The sequence below is a fragment of the Muntiacus reevesi genome, chromosome 2 (assembly GCF_963930625.1).
Source record: "Muntiacus reevesi chromosome 2, mMunRee1.1, whole genome shotgun sequence".
Lineage (NCBI taxonomy): Eukaryota > Metazoa > Chordata > Mammalia > Artiodactyla > Cervidae > Muntiacus > Muntiacus reevesi.
In genome coordinates this window covers 167,688,877-167,711,292 of record NC_089250.1, presented here as the reverse complement: position 1 = coordinate 167,711,292, position 22,416 = coordinate 167,688,877, and the positions used below count along the sequence as shown (strand labels likewise).

General features: G+C 47.5%; 1 protein-coding gene across 2 annotated transcripts in view; it reads right to left on the bottom strand.

Annotated features, from left to right (window-relative positions):
• The window catches only part of DOCK1 (dedicator of cytokinesis 1), a 545,628-nt gene that overhangs the window by 486,873 nt on the left and 36,339 nt on the right, over positions 1 to 22,416 (bottom strand). For both annotated transcript variants that reach the window (XM_065923534.1, XM_065923535.1), the window contains exon 2: positions 1,706 to 1,789. In XM_065923534.1, the coding sequence (XP_065779606.1) occupies positions 1,706 to 1,789 (84 nt within the window). The remainder of the gene's footprint in view (positions 1 to 1,705; positions 1,790 to 22,416) is intronic.

Sequence of the window (22,416 nt, the reverse complement as noted above, 5' to 3'; positions counted from 1 at the left end):
CTCCTTTATCATGATGTTGGCCAAAACATCAATGCCTGCCACCATTTTTGTTTAAGTTAAATGTACAAAGGATCATCGACAAGTCAAAGGATTCTCCTGTTTAAAGAGTGCATTCTTCCTACGAAGCAAAGAACGAGAAGTCACGGCCCCCACTGCCCAGGCTGCACAGGAAACTGCTATCTATTCAGGAATGACATCACTGTCCACTGTTTATTAACCAGGATTTCAAATGCAGCTGACCCGGGGCAGAAATTTAAAAAATATATTAGAGCGTTCTTCCCTCGAGATCAGACAAGTGTCTGAAATGAGAGGTGTGATTCTTAACCTCTAGCTAATTTCTCTGTTTCCTCCCAGCCACTGGCCATGTAAACTGGGGGCACACAAGGCAACCCAACTGTCAGCTATAAAAACTGAAAATAAGCAGAGGGCACCCATGAGCAGCTACTCGTTCACATGGCAAGGAGCATGTCTATTTCTGCATCACATCCGCTACCAGGCATACGCCACGGAAGCCGATTTCCACCCCCAGTGGGACGTTTTTTAGGGTAAAAGGTGCAAATGAAATGGAATTCTAAGCCAGATGGGGAAGGAAGGGACATGGACATAGGTGTTTTAATGGGTTTGTGCTTCTCCAGGAACATGGGAGCAAGCTGCAGCCTGCCTGATGCAGAAGCCGAATGAGGCGTCACTTGTGTGCAAAGAGGATTCTGAAGACTGAGTGTGAAGTTCAATCTGTGATTACTACGGGATGTCTGCAATTTTCTCTCCCCGCTCCTCAAGCCCACCTCCTCCTGGGAGGGGTGTGGCTAAACCCGATTTGAAAGCAATTTTGCTGTTGGAATTACCAATTTTAATCAGTTCTCTTTTTTCCTTTGTTACATGGGAGTCACCCTTCCAACAGGAAATAGAGCCACCAGTGCTACCACACAATCTCACAAAAGATCCAGATGTGAAGAATCTAACATTCAAGTCCATCATTGCTTCTATTCTGTGCAGCGATAAACCACAGCATAAAATGAAAGGGGTCCCGTTTTAATGATTTGCGAAACACTAATATGAAAACCAACTGCCTGAAAAACCAAGGACACTGGAAAACCACTGTCACCTACCAGGGTATTTATCGGATAATTACAACAACTGCTTCACTGGACCACATCGCACGTAGCGGAAACAATCTCTGCTCACCCCTCAGAAAATGGGGTCACAGATTTTTTTAAAAAGGATTTAAGACATGATAATTTTGGTTCCTCTCAGCAAGTTGTTAACAAGTCTAAGTGAGAACATAAAAAGTCTTACCATTCACATCAGACACCTCAAAACACTGAGCCAAACGCGAAAATACCTTAAGTTTATTTTTTTAAAAAAAACTTTTTTCAAGCATTCAGTTATTAACAGTCAAGATATATATACATTCATTTGCAAAGAAAGGAAACAATGGTGTTTTAAAATAATGAAAACGACCATTTCAACAGAAAACTCTGGAAGTTAACAATTTAGGAGTTTAATTTTAAGTTCATCTTAATTTTGTCTAAAAATGACTTCAATAACAGAAAACCTCACCGCTGCCCGCTCCTGACACAGCATCCATTGTGCAAGAAAAGCAGCAGTTAAGTCCTTTCCTAACAAGGTAGCGATTGGCCCATGAGGTTCTGAAAGTGTCCTAACCACACCAGCTGTGAAAGGAAACACCAAAATAAATACGCACCTTCGTATGTCTCCAGGATGTGCACGGCGTCTCCTATTTGTAAAGAAAGTTCATCCGCTCCCCGAGCATCATAGTTATAAAAAGCTGTTCAGAGAGAAAACAGCAAAGAAGCTATTAGTAAAGATGAGATTAAGCTGTCTTGTTTCTGCCTCTTTTTAAGACTGAAATAGTCTGCCTTTGCCAGGCTCATCCTCTCTGATATCCACAAAAGGAGCCTTTCCTTTCAAGGGTCCTCCGTTTAAAGTAGAAGAAATTCATAACCACTCATGACACCAGGCAAGTACAAGTGGTTTACTGTGGCAAAACGATGTGAAATTTGCCTTTTTAATCATTTTTGAGTGTATACGTCGGTGACATGAGCTACATTCATAATGCTGAGCTCCGTTATCACGATCAATTTCCAGAACTTTTCCATCACTCCAAACAGAAACCCCATAACCATGAAGCAGTAATGCCTCACCCCTCCCTCTGCCAGCCCCGATAACCTGCAGCCTACTTTCTGTCTCTGTGAATCTGATTGCTCCAGCCACTCTAGCAGTGAATCACAGAATATTATCCTTTTGTGTCTGACTTCTGTGCTGGGCTGTGCCGAGTCGCTCAGTCGTGTCCGACTCCTTGCGACCCCATGGACTATAGCCCGCCAGGCTCCTCTGTCCACAGGGATTCAGGCCAGAATACTGGAGTGGGTTGCCATGCCCTTCTCCAGGGGATCTTCCCAACCCAGGGATCGAACCCAGGTCTCCTGCATTGCAGGCAGATTCTTCACCAGCTGAGCCACCAGGGAAGCCTGTGGCTTCTTCTACTTAGCGCAGTGTTTTCAAGGTGCATGCACATTGTTCCACGGATGAGAACCTCATTTCTTGTCACGGCAGAGTAACGTTTATAATAGGAAGAAAACTGAAGCTATTGTCAACAACATTTCAATTATCACTTCATAAACTATATTTCCACTTACAGACTTTCCTACTAGATGACTTTTTCCTGTCTATAAGTCAATGACACATGGACTGAGTATTCCTTGAAAATCAAATTGATTTTAAAAGTATCATAGAGCCAAAGATGCTATTAAGTCCAAAATAAATACATTACAATCAAATAGGCAAAAATATGTCTTATGTTAAGAAGAAATCCTTCAAACTGACAATACACAACACATGTCTGAAATCCCAAACATTTATCTGACATAAAGCAGTTCTGTTCCTCCTAGCTGAGCATGCAAAAGTCATTCCATTAAATTCAGGCTATGCTTTTGCTCAAGAATGTTGATAAAGGGAAATACCACAGTGAAAACTCCCAAATATTCAGTTAGCCCACTCTCACTTTAAAAAATTACAGTGATGTTATTCCTTCCCAATGGATTCTACCTTAAAAGATTTTTCAGACTTGAAGTAAATAAAACTCATCAAAACATTTCCTCGAGCAGGATCAAACTCTCACCCATCCATCCCGAACACCCTGCTGGACGAGACTGTCCTTCACAGGCACTGTTAACAGGCCCATCGCTGTAACTCTCCCTGATCACGTGGCGTGCAAACTTCTCCTGCAAGCATGGGGGGCCCTCCACCACCTGACCGGCCACCTGGCCTTCCTTCCAGCCACACGCTCCTGGTCCCCATCCCCACTTCTCCCTGAATCTGCCATCCCTGTGTGTCCCTCCTTAGTCCTCCCCACAAACGGGGTCTTCCCAGCAATGCCCCCTCTTTCAGAGGGCCAGCTCCAAGTATGTGTTGGCTCTTTCAACCCCTTTCTGCAAAAATACCCAGCACCACGGCACACTTCCTGTTGCAGCCCCATGACCAAGCTACTCAATGTGCCTGTGGTCTCTGGAAGCAGAGAGGATAGGCAGGGTACCACCTCTATCCCTGTAGACCCGAGTGGCCTCCAGCAAAGGATCTACCTCCCTCATCAGCTTCCCGGCTGTAAAATAAGGAGACTGATTTCTACCTCATAGGAGCGCACGAGTACTCTGTGTCTTAAAGAAAACAATGCTGCCGACGGCTCTGTTGATTTGATGCAATGTGTTGGCCCCCAATAAACAATCATGCTCAGTCGCTCAGTCGTGTCTGACTCTTTGCAACCTCACAGACTGTAGCCCATGAGGCTTCCCCTGTCCATGGGATTCACCAAGCAAAAATACTAGAGTGCGGTACCATTTCCTTTTCCAGGGAATCTTCCCAACCCAGGCATCAAACCTGTATCCCCTGCATTGCAGGCAGATTCTTCACCATCTGAGCTGTAAACACTCAGTAAATTGTAAATCTTTTTATTGTGTTTGGGGGTATTTTGTTTTTACTGCTATGACTTCTCTTACTACCAGAATCCTTTTTAAAAAATCCAAAATGAGCAGGTTATCACATGAACACAAAAATTATAAAACATCAGTAACCATACATACGTAGAAAATTCTATTTTCCCAGGTATTTTCCTATATTTTCACCCAAATTCGTAAAACTTAAATGGTCTCAACTGACATTAATGGTTATTAGAAGTTATTAAGTTTATTTAGCATTTTATGGTGAATCTTTAACAAGAAATAACTGCATTAGAGAAAGGAAGCTCAGAACATATGCCAGACTCTCCCAGCCCCGAAAAACCACTTCCAAAGCCTTTAGAAACCATAAATGCATTTATCACCATTCTTAACAGCATCCCTGCCAGTATGCCTATTCTATTACCGATGCAGAAAAAAAATAAACATGTCAAAAACAATACAAATAAAAGAAAATGAACACGTCCACTGTAAATACATTCAGGTCCACGTGAATTTGTAAGGCCCACACGCAATAACCTTTAAGTAGTGGCCTCTCCATCTCTGAAGTAGGCAGAAAGGCAGTTGTGAAAAGCTCATACACGAATAGAAACAATTCTGAGACTCCCCTGGTGATCCAGTGGCTAAGATTCTGCGTTCCCAATGCAGGGGTCCCAGGTTCAATCCCTGGTCAGGGAACTAGATCCCACATGCTGCAACTAAGACCTGGTGCATGCGAATAAATAAATATTAAATAAATAAATAAATAAAAGTAGTGGAGGAACCTGGTGGGCTACAGTCCATAGGGTCACAAAGAGTTTTAAAGAAATAAACTCAATTGATTAACAACCTTAAAAACAAAGGTTAGAGACATTCCACAATTAACTATGAAAGTGTGAGTCACTCAGTCGTGTCCAACTCTTTGTGAGCCCATGAATTGCAGCCCACCAGGCTCCTCTGTCCATGGGATTTTCCAGGCAAGAATACTGGAGAGGGTTGCCATTTCCTCCTCCAGGGGATCTTCCTGATAATGAAATGAGCATTAAAGACGCACAATTTCACAGATGAAGGGGAAGGGGGCCTCAGAGGGTTTATGCCATGTGGCCTCAAATGACACAGCAGAGCCTGAACCACAACACTGGCTGCCCTGCCCACAGCCTCAACAATCCCACGTTTAAAGGCAAATCAAAAGACTTGACTATATATTGATACGGTGTTGAACAAGGAAGCAGGAGGGCGGGGAAAATGTGACAGACAGAATAATGGCCCCAGAGACGTTCACAGAATCCAGAACCCTGTAAGGCAACTGGGCCCGTGGCCGATGAGATGCACTTAGAGATCTAGAGATGGGGGTGCTGGTCCGAGGTTATCCGGGGGGTCCCAGGGTAATCCTAAGGTTCCATGAGAGGGAGACCGGAGAGTCACACGAGACGTGACCACGGAAGCACAGGTCCAAGTAGAACAAGGCAGGGGCCACGAGGCAAGGAATGCTGGCGCCTCGAGACACGGGAGAAGGCGAGGCAACGACCCTCCCCAGAGCCGCCGGCAGGAACACGGGTTTGCCTGCCGCAACCTTGATCCTTTTCACCGTACGGAACTGTAGGGTTATACATCTGCATTGTTTTAGACCCCTTATATTGTAATTTGCTACAGCAGCAAAAGGAAACCCATACAAGGAGACACGCGGAAAACGATCTAAAGGTGGTCTTTTGTGCATGATTCATTCACCGCTGAGCAGGGCCCCCAAGTGCAAGCATCTGAAACGGACGAGTCTGAGGGCTGAGGGTCCCCAATTCCTGGGTGATACAAAAATGAGAACAATGCAGTGAATTTTTTCGTAAACAAACCCAAAGGTATTCAGTGTAAAAGAATGTGCCCTACTCTGATCACTTGACCCTTCAAATCTGCCCCTCTTTCGGAAGTGGCGGGTAACAGCCGAGACAAGAAGGACCAGAGGCATCTTCTCCTTTACGAAAGACACTGATGATGGATGGCATCTGGGTTTTCAAATGTCTTTACACGACACAAGGCACAAAGACGGCGGCCTTCCTGACGTTTGTCTTCTTTATCTCTCTGGTCTGTTAAGAGGCGGGAACACCCCCGCAAGAGAACAGGGTCATCACGCTTCCATTCACAGCTTCGGAGAGAGCGGCCATCACCTCCCTCTGGCTGGTGGGCGTATGCTTAATCGATTCCCCCTCCTCAAAGCCATTTGCCTTTTTTAATAGCCTGACTTGAGACGGGTGTCGCTGGGTATAAATGGACCTTCACGTGAACTTCTCAATCCTGGACCGCAGAGTCCAGCATAGCAGCTTAACTTGTTATTTGTGTGAAAAGTGAAATGGGAAACGGAGGGGGAGATGGACCCAACTCGAAGCTCCTTTCTCAGGACACAGGTTTGTTTTCTTTTGGGGAAGGGGAGGGATTTTGGTTTTTTTTTGTCTTTTTCTCTCAAAAGAGGCAGCAGCAGCCCAGAGTGAGGAAGCACATGGATCTTTTCTTCCAAAATAAAAAATGAGCACCATGGTCCATGCTCCACACAGCTTATATGCATCAGAGATGCTGAAAAGCCAAAGTCATCTCCTCTGCTCAGTCTCCTGATCAACCTAAAAAAAGGCTGCCTGGGAACAGAAGGAAAGAACTGTGGTTCATAAATCAGAGATGAGGGCTTCTATTCACATCAAGACTTTTAATAACACTGATGGTGATGATACGGCAGATGAAGATGGTGATGACGGTGATGGTTGTGATGATGATGAAGCTGATGGTGATGGTGGTGAGGGTGATGATGACAGTAATGACAGTGAGAATATTCTCTGGGCTAGCCAGTGGGCTAAGAGCTTCCCTGAGCCACCTGGGAAGCCCAAGTCACATATTCAGCTAATTCAACCCTCCCAACAGTCCTAGGAGATGGAGCTAGAATTTTCCCCATTTCCCTCATCAGGGTCTATAGCAGCTCAGAATCGGCCGATACATGAGCAGCCAGAGGCCCACCTGGATGAGGGGCCAGAATGCCAACCCCCTGCAGGGTCTCTTCCTCAACCCCACCCCTCTCTGAGCCTCATGCTGCCCTCCTGATGGCTCCCTGAAAATTCGAACATCCAGCTGCATCCATGACAGACAAACATGTCCAGGCATTCCTCAAGTCCACCAGAGTCTAAAACATCAGGCTAGTGGATTTCACATTTCTTACACAGAATAACCCAAGCTGGGGGTAATTCCGGAAATGCAAGACTGGTTTAACATCCAAAAACCAATCAGTTAATTCACCACATTAACAAGAGGAAATAGTAAACAATCACATGATCACCTCATTTGGCACAGAAAAAGAATTCAGTGAAATTTAAATCCTATTCAGGGAAAAACAACAACAAAAGAATTATTTGACTATTCTGACATTTGTTATTGTGGTTCAGTCATTCAGTCATGTCCAACTCTGGGAGACTCCATGGACTGCAGCACACCAGGATTCCATCCTTCCTTATCTCCTGGAGTTGCTCAAAATCATGTCTATTGAGTCAGTGATGCCATCCAACCATCTCATCCTCTATCACCCCATTCTCTTCCTGCCTTCCATCTTTCCCAGCATCAGGGTCTTTTCCAATGAGTCAGCTCTTTGCATCAGGTAGCTCCAGATATTGGAGCTTTAGCTTCAGCATCAGTCCTTCCAATGAATATTCAGGGTTGTTTTCCTTTAGGATTGACTGGTTTGATCTCACTGTCCAAGGAACTCTCAAGAGTCTTCTCCACCACCACAACTGAAAAGCATCAATTCTCTGGCACTCAGCTTTCTTTATGGTCCAACTCTCACATCCATACATGACTGGAATGTATATATACATACATACATGAAAAACCATAGCTTTGACTAGGTAGACCTTTGTCAGCAAAGTGACGCCTCTGCTTTTTAATATGGTATCTAGGTTTGTCAGAGCTTTCCTTCCAAGGAGTAAGCGTCTTTTAATCTCAAGGCTTCAGTCACCATCCACAGTGATTTTGGAGCCCAAGAAAATAAAATCTGCCACTGTTTCCACTTTTCCCCCATGTATTTATGATGAAGTGATAGGACCAGATGCCATGATCTTAGTTAGGGTGGGGGAGAAAAAAAAATAACACTACAGTCCATCTGCCCATTTAACAGATGAGAACACAGAGCCATCCAGAGGAGTCACGACTTGCTCAAGGAGACCCAGTGATGGACAGCAGCCCTGAGACCCTAGGGTGTCCCCACCACCCCATTCTTCCTGACCCAAGCCTTCAACATCTCTTACTGAGATGAAAAATAACATTTGCGCAGATTTCTTATATAAAATCTTTTCTTCTCTCCATCACCAAAGTTACCTTCCTTAAATGTTATTCCAAAACACTACACGATTTATCTTGGCTTCCTGAATCATGACTAATCCTCCAGCACAGCATCCAAAGCCCAGTGGGACATGATTTCAGTCCATCTTTCCAATCCCCTTCTCCCCTACTCACCCTCCTCCAGCTCTACCTCCTCCCACCCCAGGCCTGCTCCTCCCACTGGGAATGCCACGTCCCGCTCCGCCTCTGAAGACCTCACTTGTCTACAAGCGCCGCCCTTGCTGGATTCTGACTGTTCCCCCTGAACCACACACACACACGCACAGAAAAAAGAAAGGTACATGCACACCTGAATTAATTGCTTGCTTCCCAACTGCTCTATAAACTCTGTGACAGCCCACACATTTGGAGGGTTACTTATCTATCTATCTGTCTTCTCCTCCAGACCGAACTCCTTGGGGACGTAAACATTTGCTCATCATTGGATTTCCCACAGTAGCTAACACCACCATGCCTTGGAGGCACTCAATAAAAATTCACTGAATTTAACCAGACCACAAAGTATTCTTTCTTGTGAGGTTTGCAACAAGAGAGAAAGCAAACACTGTATCATGTGTTCCTCTTCAAAATGATCTTGACCTCTACAGACAGATCCAGGAGCCCTAGACAGATTCAATCAATAAGAAAGAGAGACACAATATTAGCTTTCCGGGCTCTGCTTTGGGTCTCTTCCATCTAATGAGATAATCAACCATCAGTGCTCGGGTTCAAAGCCGCCTTAATGCACCAAAGACATGGGCTTGACCACACATCACTTTTCAAAATCTGCTCAGCTCTGAGCTTCTCTCTTTCTTTCACACACTGTCCCCTTGAAACATGACTTCAGCATTTCAAGGAGCAATTTAAAAGTTAATTAATTCTTTCAGAAAGTCAATTTGTGAAAATTAATTGCTCTGTTTGTGATCTCATTCCCTTTGTCCTGCCATCAGTGGTTAAAAAAAAAATTTTTTTTCAACAGCATGCATCTTTTCGGTTCTCAGGGCTGGGGAAAATTCAGACCGTGTCCTTAAGGATCCGGGGCCAAGGTCCTGGCTGTGGCCCCTGCAGAGCTTCCTTCTAAAAGGCTGGCTGCTCGCTGCCCTTTGGTTTCACAGCTCATCACATGGTCATCTAGTCCCTGCCAACCACAGCCATACTGTGTTTCCCAGACTCTGCCCAGCTCCTGCTGTGATCCAGCAGTGGGCCGGGGCTGATGCTGCAGCGATGGGCAGAACACGATGCTGCCCCAGGAAGTCCATGCAGCCTGGTCTCTAAGGAACATGCTGGACCCATTCAGGAAGAGCAGTGCAGAAAGAATCAAATCATTTATGTACATCCTCTGAACTTGACTCTGGGCAGAGAACAGCTCCCCACCCCCACCCTATATCAGAGCTGGGGGCTGGGTTGCCTAAATTTTACTGTCACAAAAGAGACTGGCACCCACTCAGTTGCCAGTTTCTATGACCCAGAGCCCAGTCCTTCCACTTCTCTGATTTGGGGGCAGACGACTCAGGCCGGGTTAGAGCCTCCCAGAGCCCTGATCCATGATGACTCAGAGCAGTGTCTTCAGCATCGCCTTTACTTGTGCCCGGCACCTACCCACTTGGCACACAGCAGAAACTCTAAAGTGGACGGGAGGAGCAGAGGGGAGCCCAGACAGAAAAGAGGAAAGGAGGAAGGAAGAATATTAGAGCCTGTTCCGAAGGATGCTGCTACAACTGTTGTCTCTTTAAAGATATAAAATAAAATAAAATACTTAGGAACAAACTTCACAGAGAAGGCAACACGCTCGCACACTGAAAACTACAGAACGTGCTGAAAGAAATTAAAAGACGTAAATACACGGAAAGTCATCTCACGTTCATGGACTGGAAGACTTCATACTGTTAAGATAGCAGCTCAACCCAAAGAGGTCTACAGATTCAGTGCAATTCTCATTAAAATTGCAATGACATTTTTGCAGAAATAGAAAAATCCATCCCACAGGAGTCCTAATAGTCAAGACAATATTTAAAAAGCATACAGTTGGAAGCTTCACACTTCCTGATTTCAACACTTACTATAAAGCTCTGATAATCAAAACAGTGTGGTCACAGACATATAGACTAATGCAATATTAACAGAGAGGCCATAAATAAACTCTCATATACATGGCTGAATTGTTTCGATGGGAATGTCTAAACCATTCAAGGGAGAAGACTATCTTTTCAACAAAGATGTTGGGAAAACTGGGTACCTGCATGCGAAAAGATGAGGAAACAATCATAAAAAGTAACTAAAAGTGGATAGAAAACCTAAACATGAAAGCTAAAACTACAAAGCTCCTAGAAGAAAACAAAGGAGCAAAACTTCATGGCACTGGATCAGGCAAATATTTCTTGGATATGACACCAAAAGCACCAGCAACAACAATGACAGAAAAACAGATATAGCCTTCATCAAAATTAAAACCTCCTGTTCACCCAAAGGAAACTATCGAAAGAGTGAAAAGGCAACCCACAGAAGGGGAGAAAAATATTTACAAATCCTGTACCTGATAAGGAATTGATAACCAAAATATATAAGGAATTCCTATAATTCAATAATAAAAAGCAAACAACAGAATCTAAAAGTGGTCAAAGTACTCGAATAAACATTTCTCTGAAGGTACACAAAGGGCCAATATGCACATGAAAAGATGCTCAACATCGCTAGTCAAACCAAAACCTACAATGAGCCATCACTTTGCATGCACCAGGATGGCTATTTCTTTTAATAGAAAATAAAAAGTGTTGGTAAGGACATGGAAAAATTATAATATTGCTTGTGGGAATGTAAAATGGTTCAGCCACTGTGTAAAACAGTTTAATGATTCTTTAAAAGGTTAAACTTAGAATTACCATGTGATCCAACAATTATACCTCTGGGTATAAAAAAAAAAAAAAAAAGTGAAAGCAGGGCCTTGAACAGATATGTGTGCAGCCATTATTCACAGTATCTAAAATGTGGAAGCAAAACCGAAGACCCCAGCAACAGAAGAATGGATAAGCAAAGTGTGGCCTATGCATACAGTGGAATATCATGCAGCCTTAAAAAAGGAGAGGCATGCTGACATGATACCTTGAAGACATTATTCTAAGGGAAGTAAGCCAGACACAAAAGTTCAGATATGCTATAATTCTTCTCCCGTGATGTCCCTAGAATGGCTAAAATTCATAGAGACAGAAAGAAGAATGATGATCGCCAAGAACCGAGGGGGAGGGGAAAGGAAGTGAGTGCTTGATGGGTGGAAGGGTTTCAGCTGAGGAAGATGAATGCCTTCTGGAGATGGGCAGGGTGATGCCTGCCAACCTGTGACTGTGCTTAATGCCACGCACTGTACAACTAAAGATGGTAAACTTATGTCTGTTTTACCATAATAATAAAAAATGAGGTGAATAGAAACAAAGAATGATCAAGTGAATGAGGACCCAGCATCTCTCATTTCTGTGAGCTATGAAGCAAACTCCCCGTGGGTGTAGCAGCTTCCCTGACCTGGTTCAAAAACACAAGGTTCAAACCAGAAAGAGAAATAAAGGAAAACGAGGGGTGATGAGCTCAAGGTTCAAAAATACTTCCAACTGCATTTGTGAGTGTGGGTCTGATAGAACCCATGTTTCTAAAACACATACCACTTTCAAAGTCATGAACTTACTTCTTTGGGGTTGGTATATTTCTTTTATAGGAATGGATCCTGTTTCCCTGCCAATAAAGTTCCCTGTAGCAAGACTTCATGCAATGTTTGAATATCAGACTCAAGGAACTCATCTAAATAATTAAAGTAGTGGGCAGGGGCCTAGTGAGATAAAGGGAATTGTCTTTGGTTATTCATTATTTCTTTCTGCCTTTTGGATGGAAACAGGTGTGCAGGGTGGTCAAGATAAGACTGTGAAAAGAAATACATAAAGGAGTCTTCTATCACATTCTCACTGAAGTGATAGACACAATTCAAAGATATTTTAATATCTTCCTTTAGAATAAAGTATCCTTGTACGCCTTATCCACAACTAGGCAGCCACTATCTCATTTCCATCTCATTCAGAGGGCTGCAGTGGCCCAAACATGCTGGCTGTCTTAGGAAATACGCTGGGTTGTGCATGGGTCTGGCTTTATTGCTCCTCTGTGACAGGAAAAATGAGTCCACTTTTCAACACTTTTGTCTCTCATAAAGTCAGTGCCAGGAGAGAAAACCACTGACTTCATTATGGATGGTCTTTGCAAATCCACCCACAAATCAGAAGAGACTGAGCTGACCTGAAAATTATCTGTTTCTGCATTCAATTTTGCTCCGCGAGAAAGAGATGCAGAGAAGAGATACGGGGAGAGATCTAATCTCTTTAATCATCCTGCTTCAGGCAGAAAAGTGATTACAATTTGGGGAAATACATGCCAGTGAAACAACCTGGTGCCTACTCCCTCCCCAAGCCCCACCCTGCCACGGACACTTTACAGTGACCTCGCCCCAGAGGACTGGGCAAACCCCAGCACGGCCAGTCCCCTGAGGTTCCCCACAGATGGCACCCACCCGCCACGTGGGACATGCACCCAGGGCACGGATACCCAGGGGTGGGCAGGTCCAGTGAGAACCCTCCTGAGGAAGACCGGCCACTGGGAACCCTCTAAGGCTCACCATCTCTGCTACGGGCCTGGTCAGGACTCACAACTCCCCATCAGCGGTCAGACTGGTTCCACCTAAAGTAGGCTCTGAAAACACCCACAGGCCTGAGGACTTGAGGCAGAAATGAGCCAGCGCCCCACCAATGAGGACACCTCTGAAGGAAAGGAGAGAGGTGAGAGAATTGGGCTTGAGCCTATTTGTGATTCTCAACAGTAACACCTCTTTGTCACAAGCCCCAGTTCCTCTTACTAGGCTTAAACTTTGACCTGTTCTATAGAATGGGGTCATGCTTTCTACTCTCTTCTTTTCAAATCAGTCAATCTGATATTAATGGTGATGAATAAAGGGAAAGACCATGGGAACACTGCAGAATGATGCTAATTTGTTTTTCTTCATGGCAAAAAACAAATATACATATATATATATAGCTGTTGCTTAGTCGCTAAGTCATGTCCAACTCTTTACAACTCCATGGATTGCAGCATACTAGGCTCCTCTGTCCTCCACTATCTACCGGAGTTTGTTCAAACTCATGTCCACTGAGTCTGTGATGCTATCTAACCATCTCATCCTCTGCCGCCTGCTTCTCCTGCACTCAATCTTTCCCAGCATCAGGGTCTTTTCCAATGAGTCACCTCTTCGCATGAGGTGGCCAAAGTCTTGGAGCTTCAGCTTCAGCATCAGCCCTTCCAATGATTATTCAGGGTCAATTTCCTTCAGGATTTACTCTATGTAGGGTAGGGTAGTCCCCACCCCACTTCAGCACTATGTCCCAAAGCCTAATTCTGTCTGGAACGCTCTTTATTCCCCTTCTTCACTTCTAGCCTTGCTCCTCCAGGTCCTCTAACACCTGTAAGGAACACTTCCCCATCACTTCCCACCCAATGAAGGGGTAAGGGACCCTCACTGGAGCACAACATCACCCTCTGCCCACACTGATAAAGTGTCATCAGAAAACTGCCCATCTGCCTCCCACTGGACGACACGCTCCTCATAAAACAGGTACCCAATAAATGGTACCCAATAACTGCCCATCACGTGGGGCCTGCAGAATGGCCCCTCCGGCTCCCAGTCCATGAGCAGCTCTTCTTCAAGACCCTGCGGTATTTCATCCTTTACCTCTCCACTCCCAGACTCCTGCCACACATGCCCAGCATCTTTCCATCCGCGCATCCTTGCTTCACGATGCCTGGCATCGTGTGACACCAGTGTGGACTGGATGAATCGTGTAACAAATCAATACAGATTTTCAAGACAGCAAAACTATTACTTGAATCCTAAATCTGTTGGAAAACACTGCAGTTTTATTTGCATCTATTTCCCACTAGAAAACTCAAGACCAGACCGGGGTCTTAAATAGCAGAGACAAACTCTAACATCTCAGTTCTGACAGCATCAGCAGGGAGGCACGTCCCGGACAGCTGACCATAGGCCCAGAATAAGCACAGTTTCACTTGGACAAATGGTGCCAGTGAGCCCGCCCAGGGCACCTGCACACACTCAGCCCTGTTAGCAAACCACCCACCTGGATAGGTTCTGAGGGGCGGCAAGACTGCAGGTCTCGCCTGGCTCTGGGTGTGGAGAAGATGCAGCGCTGGAGACCCAGCCCACCTTTCCAGGACCCTCGTCGAGAAGAAGAGGCTTGAGCGGAATGTGTCCGAGCCCTGCCTCAGAGGAGGGAGCCCAGGGTCCTGAGATGGCCAGACCCAGGCCACCAGCCTGTCATGTCTGTTTTCTTGGGCACGTGGGAGAGTCTGATCCAAAGGCCTTCCTCCCGCCAAAGTCATCAAGCGTGAGAGCAAAGTCCCTCAAGGACCCAAGACAAATGTTTCCTTAGTTAATCACTTGATAAATCTGCCTTCCACGGACAGTGTGCAGACAGGGAGCGGGCAGCCTGATCACGGAGCGGGTGCCTGCAGCTGGGCTACCCTTCCCAAAGCAGACCCCAGGAAGCGATCGCATATCTCATGTGACGGGGACATGCGGGCAGGAATGCAGATCCAAGACGAGGCAGTAAACAGACCTGCGCAAGCTGGGAGGGTCTCCCCTGCCCGCCTATTCACTGCTCCAAGTGCTTCGCTCTGGCCGGCCAGGGGCTGCCTTTAGGCCCAGACAGTAACAACCTCCATCCCTCCCACCAGGCTGCTAAGCCCGGGCCTGGTCGGACCCTCTCTCGGGACCATGATTGTGAGTTCACAGAACACCCTGCAAGGATGAAGCAGTGTGCCCTCCCAGTAGAACCAGCTACACACTTCTCAGGGCCCAATGCAAATAAAAGTGTGAAATCCCTTGTTCAAAAATGATTAAAAATTTCAAGAAAATTAGAACGGCTTTAGCATCTTTTTTTTTTCCTGGCCTCATCTCGTAGCATGTGGAATCTTAGTCTCCTGACCAGGCATCGAACCTGTGCCCCCTGCAGTAGAAGCTCAGATTATTAACCACTGGATCACCAGGGAAGTCCTGGCTATCAGCTTTTTTAAGAAGGCAAGTGTTGGTGAGGATGTGGAGAAACTGGACCCCCTGAGCACTGCCGTTGGGAATGTAAAATGGTGCAGCTGCCATGGAAAGGTTTGGTGGTTCCTCAAAAAACCAAATATATGATTAATATCTGATCCTGATGCTGGGAAAAATTGAAGGCAGGAGGAGAAGGGGACAACAGAGGATGAGATGGTTTAATGGCATCACCAGCTCAATGGACGTGAGTTTGAGGAAACTCCAGGTATTGGTGATGGACAGGGAGGCCTGGCATGCTACAGTCCATGGGGTCACAAAGAGCCAGACACGACTGAGGGACTGAACTGAACTGAATATCTGACCCAGGAATTCCATTTCTGGGCATATATCCAAAAAAACTGAAACAAGGACTTGAACAGGTGTTTGCATAGCTGCGTTCATAGCAGTTATCCACAATAGACAAAAGAGGTCGAAGCAACTCAACTGTCCATCAATGGATGACTAGATAAGCAAAATGTGGTCCATCCATACAGTGGAATATGATTCAGCCTTAAAAAGTAAGGGAATTCTGATACAGGAGACAGCATGAATGAACCTTGAGGACATCATGCTAAGCGCAATAAACGTGCGTGCATGCTCAGTCATGTCCAACTCTTTGTGACTCCATGGACTGTAGCCTGCCAGGCTCCTCTGTCCATGGGATTCTCCAGATAAGAATACTGGAGAATTCCCTCCTCCAGGGGATCTTCCTGACCCAGGGATGGAACCTGGGTATCTTGCATTGCAGGCAGATTCTTTACCATCTGAGCCACCAGGGAAGCCCAGGAAGTGAAATAAGTCAGTCACAAAAGGATAGATATTCTGTGATCCCCTTTATATGCCGTACCAGAGTAGACACACTCAGAGAGACAGCAGAATGCTGGTTTCCAGGGGCTGGGGGTGGAGGTGAGCCACGGCTTCACGGATACAAAATTTCAATTTGGGAAGACCCAGAAGGTTCTGGAGATGGACGGAGGTGATGGTTGCACAACAATGTGAATGGACCTAAGGCCACTAAACTGGACACCCAGAGATGGCTAAGATCATCAGTTTAGTGACATGCATCTTTTATCATAATTTAAAAAATAAGTAAGTAAAAGTGAAGTGCAGGGTACATGTCTCAGGACGGTGAGTCTGGCTCCAGCTCCCAAGCAGGGTTCCCTTTCCAGGACGAGGCTGCCCCATTTTGCAAGGACAGTGCTTCTCCAGCGGAGCGCCTGCGAGCCTGACTGCAGTGTTATATTTTAATAGTCATTTCAATTGACTATAAAAATACAGCCTCACATAATAAAATTGCTTTTGCACCGTGGTAGAAATACTTAGCAAGAGATGAGAAATACTTAGCAAGAGGCTATAAAAACCTATTTGCTTGCTTATAGAGCTGCTGCTGAACAGGACAAAAGCAGAAGGGGATAAGGGCAGCGGCTCCGTCCCGGAACATGCACGCAGCAGCGGGTCCACCACCAGGCTCAACACACAGGATCCGCTCAGTGGTTTTCTTTAAAACCCTGAACCGAAAATTGACCACCTCTCCATTGTTTGTTTCATTTTTAACTTGTATAGCTCCGTCACATTTGACATCAGCAAACACTCATTTCCCTGCAATTCCCCGTCGTTGCCTCTCATTCACCACAGCAGGCTCTAGATAACACCGCAGCTGACCACTGGAGCCACAACACCCACCTCCACCAAAATAGTTCCTCCACCACAGCAGTTTCCCAGGAGAAATCCCAACCACACATGAGGGGCAGGCTACTCAGAGTTCCCATGAGGCCTTTGCCCCAAAGGCATCCAGTGAGAAAGATGGGGGCTCACCAGCACCACCATGAACCATCGTCATCAGCAACCATTCCTACTTCAACAGCCCATCACCACCAGCACCACCAGGACCACCATCAACCACCATCACCAACAATGTCAACATCAACACAGGGGAGGTTCTACCATTCCCATTTCACAGGTAAAGAAACTGAGGCACAGATGTGAGAAACTGCCTGCTTGAAGGCACAGGTGTGTTGGATTGGCCAAAACGTTCATTTAAGTTTTCCGTAACATCTACGTAAAGACCCAAATGAACCTCTTGGTCAACCCAACAGAAGCACGGGAACAGGGCAGTTTGGAGTCAGGCATCAGACCCTGGCACATGTGCTGTTACAAAACATCCAGGCGACGTTCTAACCGTGCGCCACCCCCGCTCCCCCCGGGCAGCTGGACACTGCTCTTCCTCCTTGGTCACCCTCCGCCCGCTGCTCCCTGGATAGCTCTCATAAAACCAGACAGAAAGATGTCAAAACAAAAGTCACACAAAATAGCATCCAATATCACACAAGGACTGTCATAAGCAAACCTTGTCACCAAGTCCTTTTTAGGTGAAATATTCCCTAGTAATACGTTTCCCCTCCAGATCCTTCCCACATCCGTCAAGTTGCTACACTCTCCTGTCTACCACGGATTTATAGTTATTACACAAAAAGGACACTCGATACCCCACACTCTCATCACGCAGAGACATCTATCCATGTCCCAGCTCTGCCCTGCTCCTCTGGAACAAAACAGGGGCGCACTGATGGCCTGGGGAGAGGGGGGTTTGCAAGAACAGAGCCCATCACGTGAGCATTCCTCACCCTCCTACACATTCAGGACCGTCATGGGCGGTTGGGTAGGTTGCTGACTGCAGAAAGGCTCAGGGCATCGACAGGCATTTGTGGGAGGCAGGCCTGGGTGAGGGTCAGGGTTCTGGCGAGCACATCAGCTGGGCCTGCCTTCTCACCAGCTCCAGCCACACCTTGGTCACTCTGAGGACCAGGCGAGGTGACACAAGCCACGCTGGCACACAGCCTCCACTTCGGGCAGGCGGACAGGGGCAAACGTCTCTTGCGAGAGAGCAGAGAGAAAAATCAAAGCACCAGAAGAGCTAATATACTTGCAGGGGCAGAAAGTTTGGGGCTAATCGTAGCTGAATAGCTGGACTCAAGAATCACGGGTTTCTTAAGAGGTTGAGACCCTGGGGAATCTTAGTGGCTCAGCTGATAAAGAATCTGCTTGCCAATGCAGGAGATGAAAGAGACACGAGTTTGATCCCTGTTGGGAAGATGCCCTGGAGAAGGACATGGCAACCCACTCCAGTATTCTTGCCTGGAGAATCCCACGGACAGAGGAGCCTGGAGGGCTACAGTCTATGAGGTCACAAAGAGACAGACATGACTGATATACACAAGACTCCAGAGAGATACAGCCTCTGGTCCAGGGTGCTGGCCATCAGACACTGGACCTGGGATCTTCCTGCTGCATCTCGGGCACTGGAGGACCTCTCCCATGCTCCAGCATGCCATCCCTGATCCTGCAGCAAGGAGCAAAGGTTTAACATGTATATATAGTTTTTATATATATATATATTTTTTTTTTTTAGTTTTTAGTATAATTGCAGGAGACATAAGAGACACGGGTTTGATCCCTGGGTCAGGAGGATCCCATGGAGGAGGCCATGGCAACCCACTCCTGTATTCTTGCCTGGAGAATCCCACGGACAGAGGAGCCTGGTGGGCTACAGTCCATAGGGTGGCGAAGAGTCGGACACGACAGAAATGACTAAGCATACTAAATCAATGGGCTTCCCAACGGAGCAACTTTCATACTCTCACACATACTTAATCTATACGAGATACGTAATGGTTTTTTTTTTTTTTTTTTTAGTTTTTAAGCTAGGGAAGGTTGACAATCCTTTCATCTTTAATAAGAAGCAGTGCTACCCTAGATAGATAGACTTAGATTTCTCATCTTTGTTTAAGAGTTTTAATTGCTCTAAAGAAGGGAGCACAACTGCGGCAAACTGTTTTCCACACAAATCTGGAGTCAACGCTGGATGCTTTCATTTCTCCCCCTCTTCCAATATCATGAAACTCTTAGAGTCAATGCTTGCAACGTCTCTTTGGACATTTGTACTTTTCAACAGACAGCATCACCACTAAGAAACAATGGAGGACAGGATTGCAAATGAATGTCACGTCTAATGTTCCACTGTCAGCTCTTCTGCACTTGTCACTCTTTTAAATCTAACTTTGCACACGAAAACGCATGCAAAAACTGTTACATTGTTCAAAATTTGCAAATAAAAATACCTCTGTGTGTAGGGACCTGACTCTGCCTCACCTTCCCCTGAAGCACGGTGTGCAAGAATAAAGGGTCTTCCTGTGGGCAGGTGGCCCCCACCCTGCAAGCTGGCGGGATGTGCAGCGGGCAGAGGTGCAGGGTCAGGGAGGGGAGGTCACGGAGCCCTGCCCCTCGAAGCACCCCATCCCTGGCCAAGCAGGCGGGGGCTGCCAGCACTCAGGATGTGGGCGCCCCTCCCAAAGGCTGCCTCCTACACTGGGGGGTCACCTTGCCAGAAAATGCCTATGAGGTTCCACTTAGGGTGACCCCCAGCCAGCGACAGGCTGATGCCAGAACACGGAAGGCCAGGCCTATGCCTCAGTGGGGGATCCGATCCTGGTGCTTTTCAAGCTGGGAGCTTCTTCTCCTGTCCTGCCTGCATCCCTGTGGCCCTTCAGGACTCTCCAGGGAGCCAGCCCCGCCCCCGCAGCCAGCTCCTGTCAATCACTTGACCAGAATCCCATCCTCAGGCTCTGCTTCTAAAGTTCCAGCTTAGAAATGCGGGTACTCTTGACAAAGACAGAAGTACAACCTCACCAAGGAAATTCGAAGTTCCACAGATTCCCAAAACGAGAAAGTTCAAACCATGGGCCAAGAGGAAGTAAGAGAGGGGGAGGAGAGGAGACGGGGCGTGGGGAGAGAGAACAGCTCGACTTTTAACACAAACACAGAGAGCTTAAGCAACTTGTCTGTGGTCCCACAGCTCAGAAGTGGCCATGTCAGGGAAGCACAGCCCTAACCACCTGTCCCCAGAGCCTCGCAAGAGGGTCCAGACGATCTCCGCCAACCCTGTGTGCGAATGTTAAGAGGGCTGATAAAACGCAGCGTAAAACTCTACATGTGTGTCCATGACCATCAGCCAAAAGCATCTGAGGCATTTTATTTCCTCATTCCATAGATCAGGAGTCAGCAGCCACAGCCCCAAGGCCGGTCTGGCCTGCTGCCTGTTTGTGCAAAATAAAGTTTTATTATCCACAGTATAATGGGAGAGTTGAGTATTTGCCCCAAAGCGCCCAAACCCCTGGTTTGGAGAATTGAGGTGGGAGGACTCCAGGCCCAGGGAGCATCTCACCCTGTCATCCTCGTGCGGCGAGCAGCCTGGGAACACCACCTTCCTCCCGCCACGCCCTGCAGATTCCTTCCTGGGACCAGACAGGCAACCTGCTCGGATCCAGACACCCGACGACAAGGACAGATCCCACCCGCCCCTCGGGAAGGAAAGCGGAACCCCTCCCCTCGCCCTGAAATGTGAGCACACTCAACGCAGGATGTGTTAAACGAGATTTTTCTCCATGATGTAATCTCTGCCTCCCAGGGGCACCTCCCTTTCAATCTCAGTGTCTGTACGTTCACGTCCTTCCTACAGGGACCCCGACTGGGAATCGTACTTCCTACACAATCATCGAGGCGTGTGCAGGGAGTGTGCAGAGAATGTGTCACCTCAGGGAGGTGACGTCCCTGGGACCCCCCCAAAGGGGAGTCACAAAACTCAAGAGACTGGGACACACAGACCACCGCGGCCCCCACAATCCCACCCACTGCGGGCCACCCGCGTGGTCCCCTCCCTGTCGGCGTCAGCTGGACCTCAGGATGGGCTTCCAAGCCAATAAAACACAGCAGGCGTGGATGTCGTGCCTGTGATGAGGTTACTAAAGGCCTCTGCCTTTCTTTCGGTGTGTACATACGTATGTCTCTCTCTCTCTTTCACTTTGATAAAACCATCTGCCCTGTTTGAGCGGCCCCACGGAGAGATGCACGTGGCAAGGTCCCCAGCTGAGAGCCACCGAGGGACCTGCCATCAGCCACTGCACACGCATGGAAGCGGGTCCCCCCCAACGGCTGGGCCAGGAGGTGCCTGAGCCCGACTCACAGCAGCCTCGGGAGGGTGCCCGAGCTGGAGGACCTTGCAAAGCCGCATTCCTGACCCACAGAAACTGAGATAACAAGCAGGGTGTTAGGCCACCAGGTTTTGATGTGATTCGTCACGCAATGGCTGGTAACTGACACACAGGAACCCGGGCAGAGCCGGCTCGGCCCCTCTGCTTTCAGCAGCCGGCCGCCCCCAAGCGCCCCAGGCAGGCACACTCCTCTGCGGTCGTGTCCTCAGCTCTCCTGCCCACTCAGGCTCCGGCCACCACGCCGCTGGAGCGCGCTCCTCAAGCTCACAGACATCCCGGCCAGAGAGCCTCCATCGGCTCTTCTGGATCACTTCCTCCCGGGCCCGCCCTCTGCAGGCCTCCCCTCTTCAGTCCCGACCCCTGATGCTCCTCGGGGTCCAGCGGCCTGAACGGTTTCATCTGCCTCAATCTGCCACCATCTCACCATCCACGTGGTAACGTCCAACGCTATCGACGGTGCCCGGTGACTCCGCAGCCTACGAGTGGCCCAGGAATGCCTGGCACTCAGCTCTCCCACACGGAGCGGATGCCCATCATCGGAGGCGGCAAAGAAGTCCTGAACGTCCACCCCTGAGTCCGTGCTTCTCTAGGACCACCCACCCGCACACCAGCTGAACCGCCCACCCTGCCCCTGCCCCCCACAACCGTGCATCCCTTCTCCTCCTCCTATTTCTCAAATGAAGCCCTTCTCCCAGCTCCTCCTGCACTGCCCCTGCCCAGGCCACCGTCCAGTCTCACCCGGATGGCCGCCACAGCCTCATCCCCCCGCCCTTCAAACCACTGCTTACAGGATCCTCCTAGAACCAAACCTGATGACCTTACTCTCCGGCTTCAAACCCCTTGATAACTGCTCACCGGTCTGAGGATAAAGTCAGATTCCTCAGTGAGGCTTGCAAAGACCCAGCTTAGCTACTGAACCTCAACTTGGACATCCATCCACCTC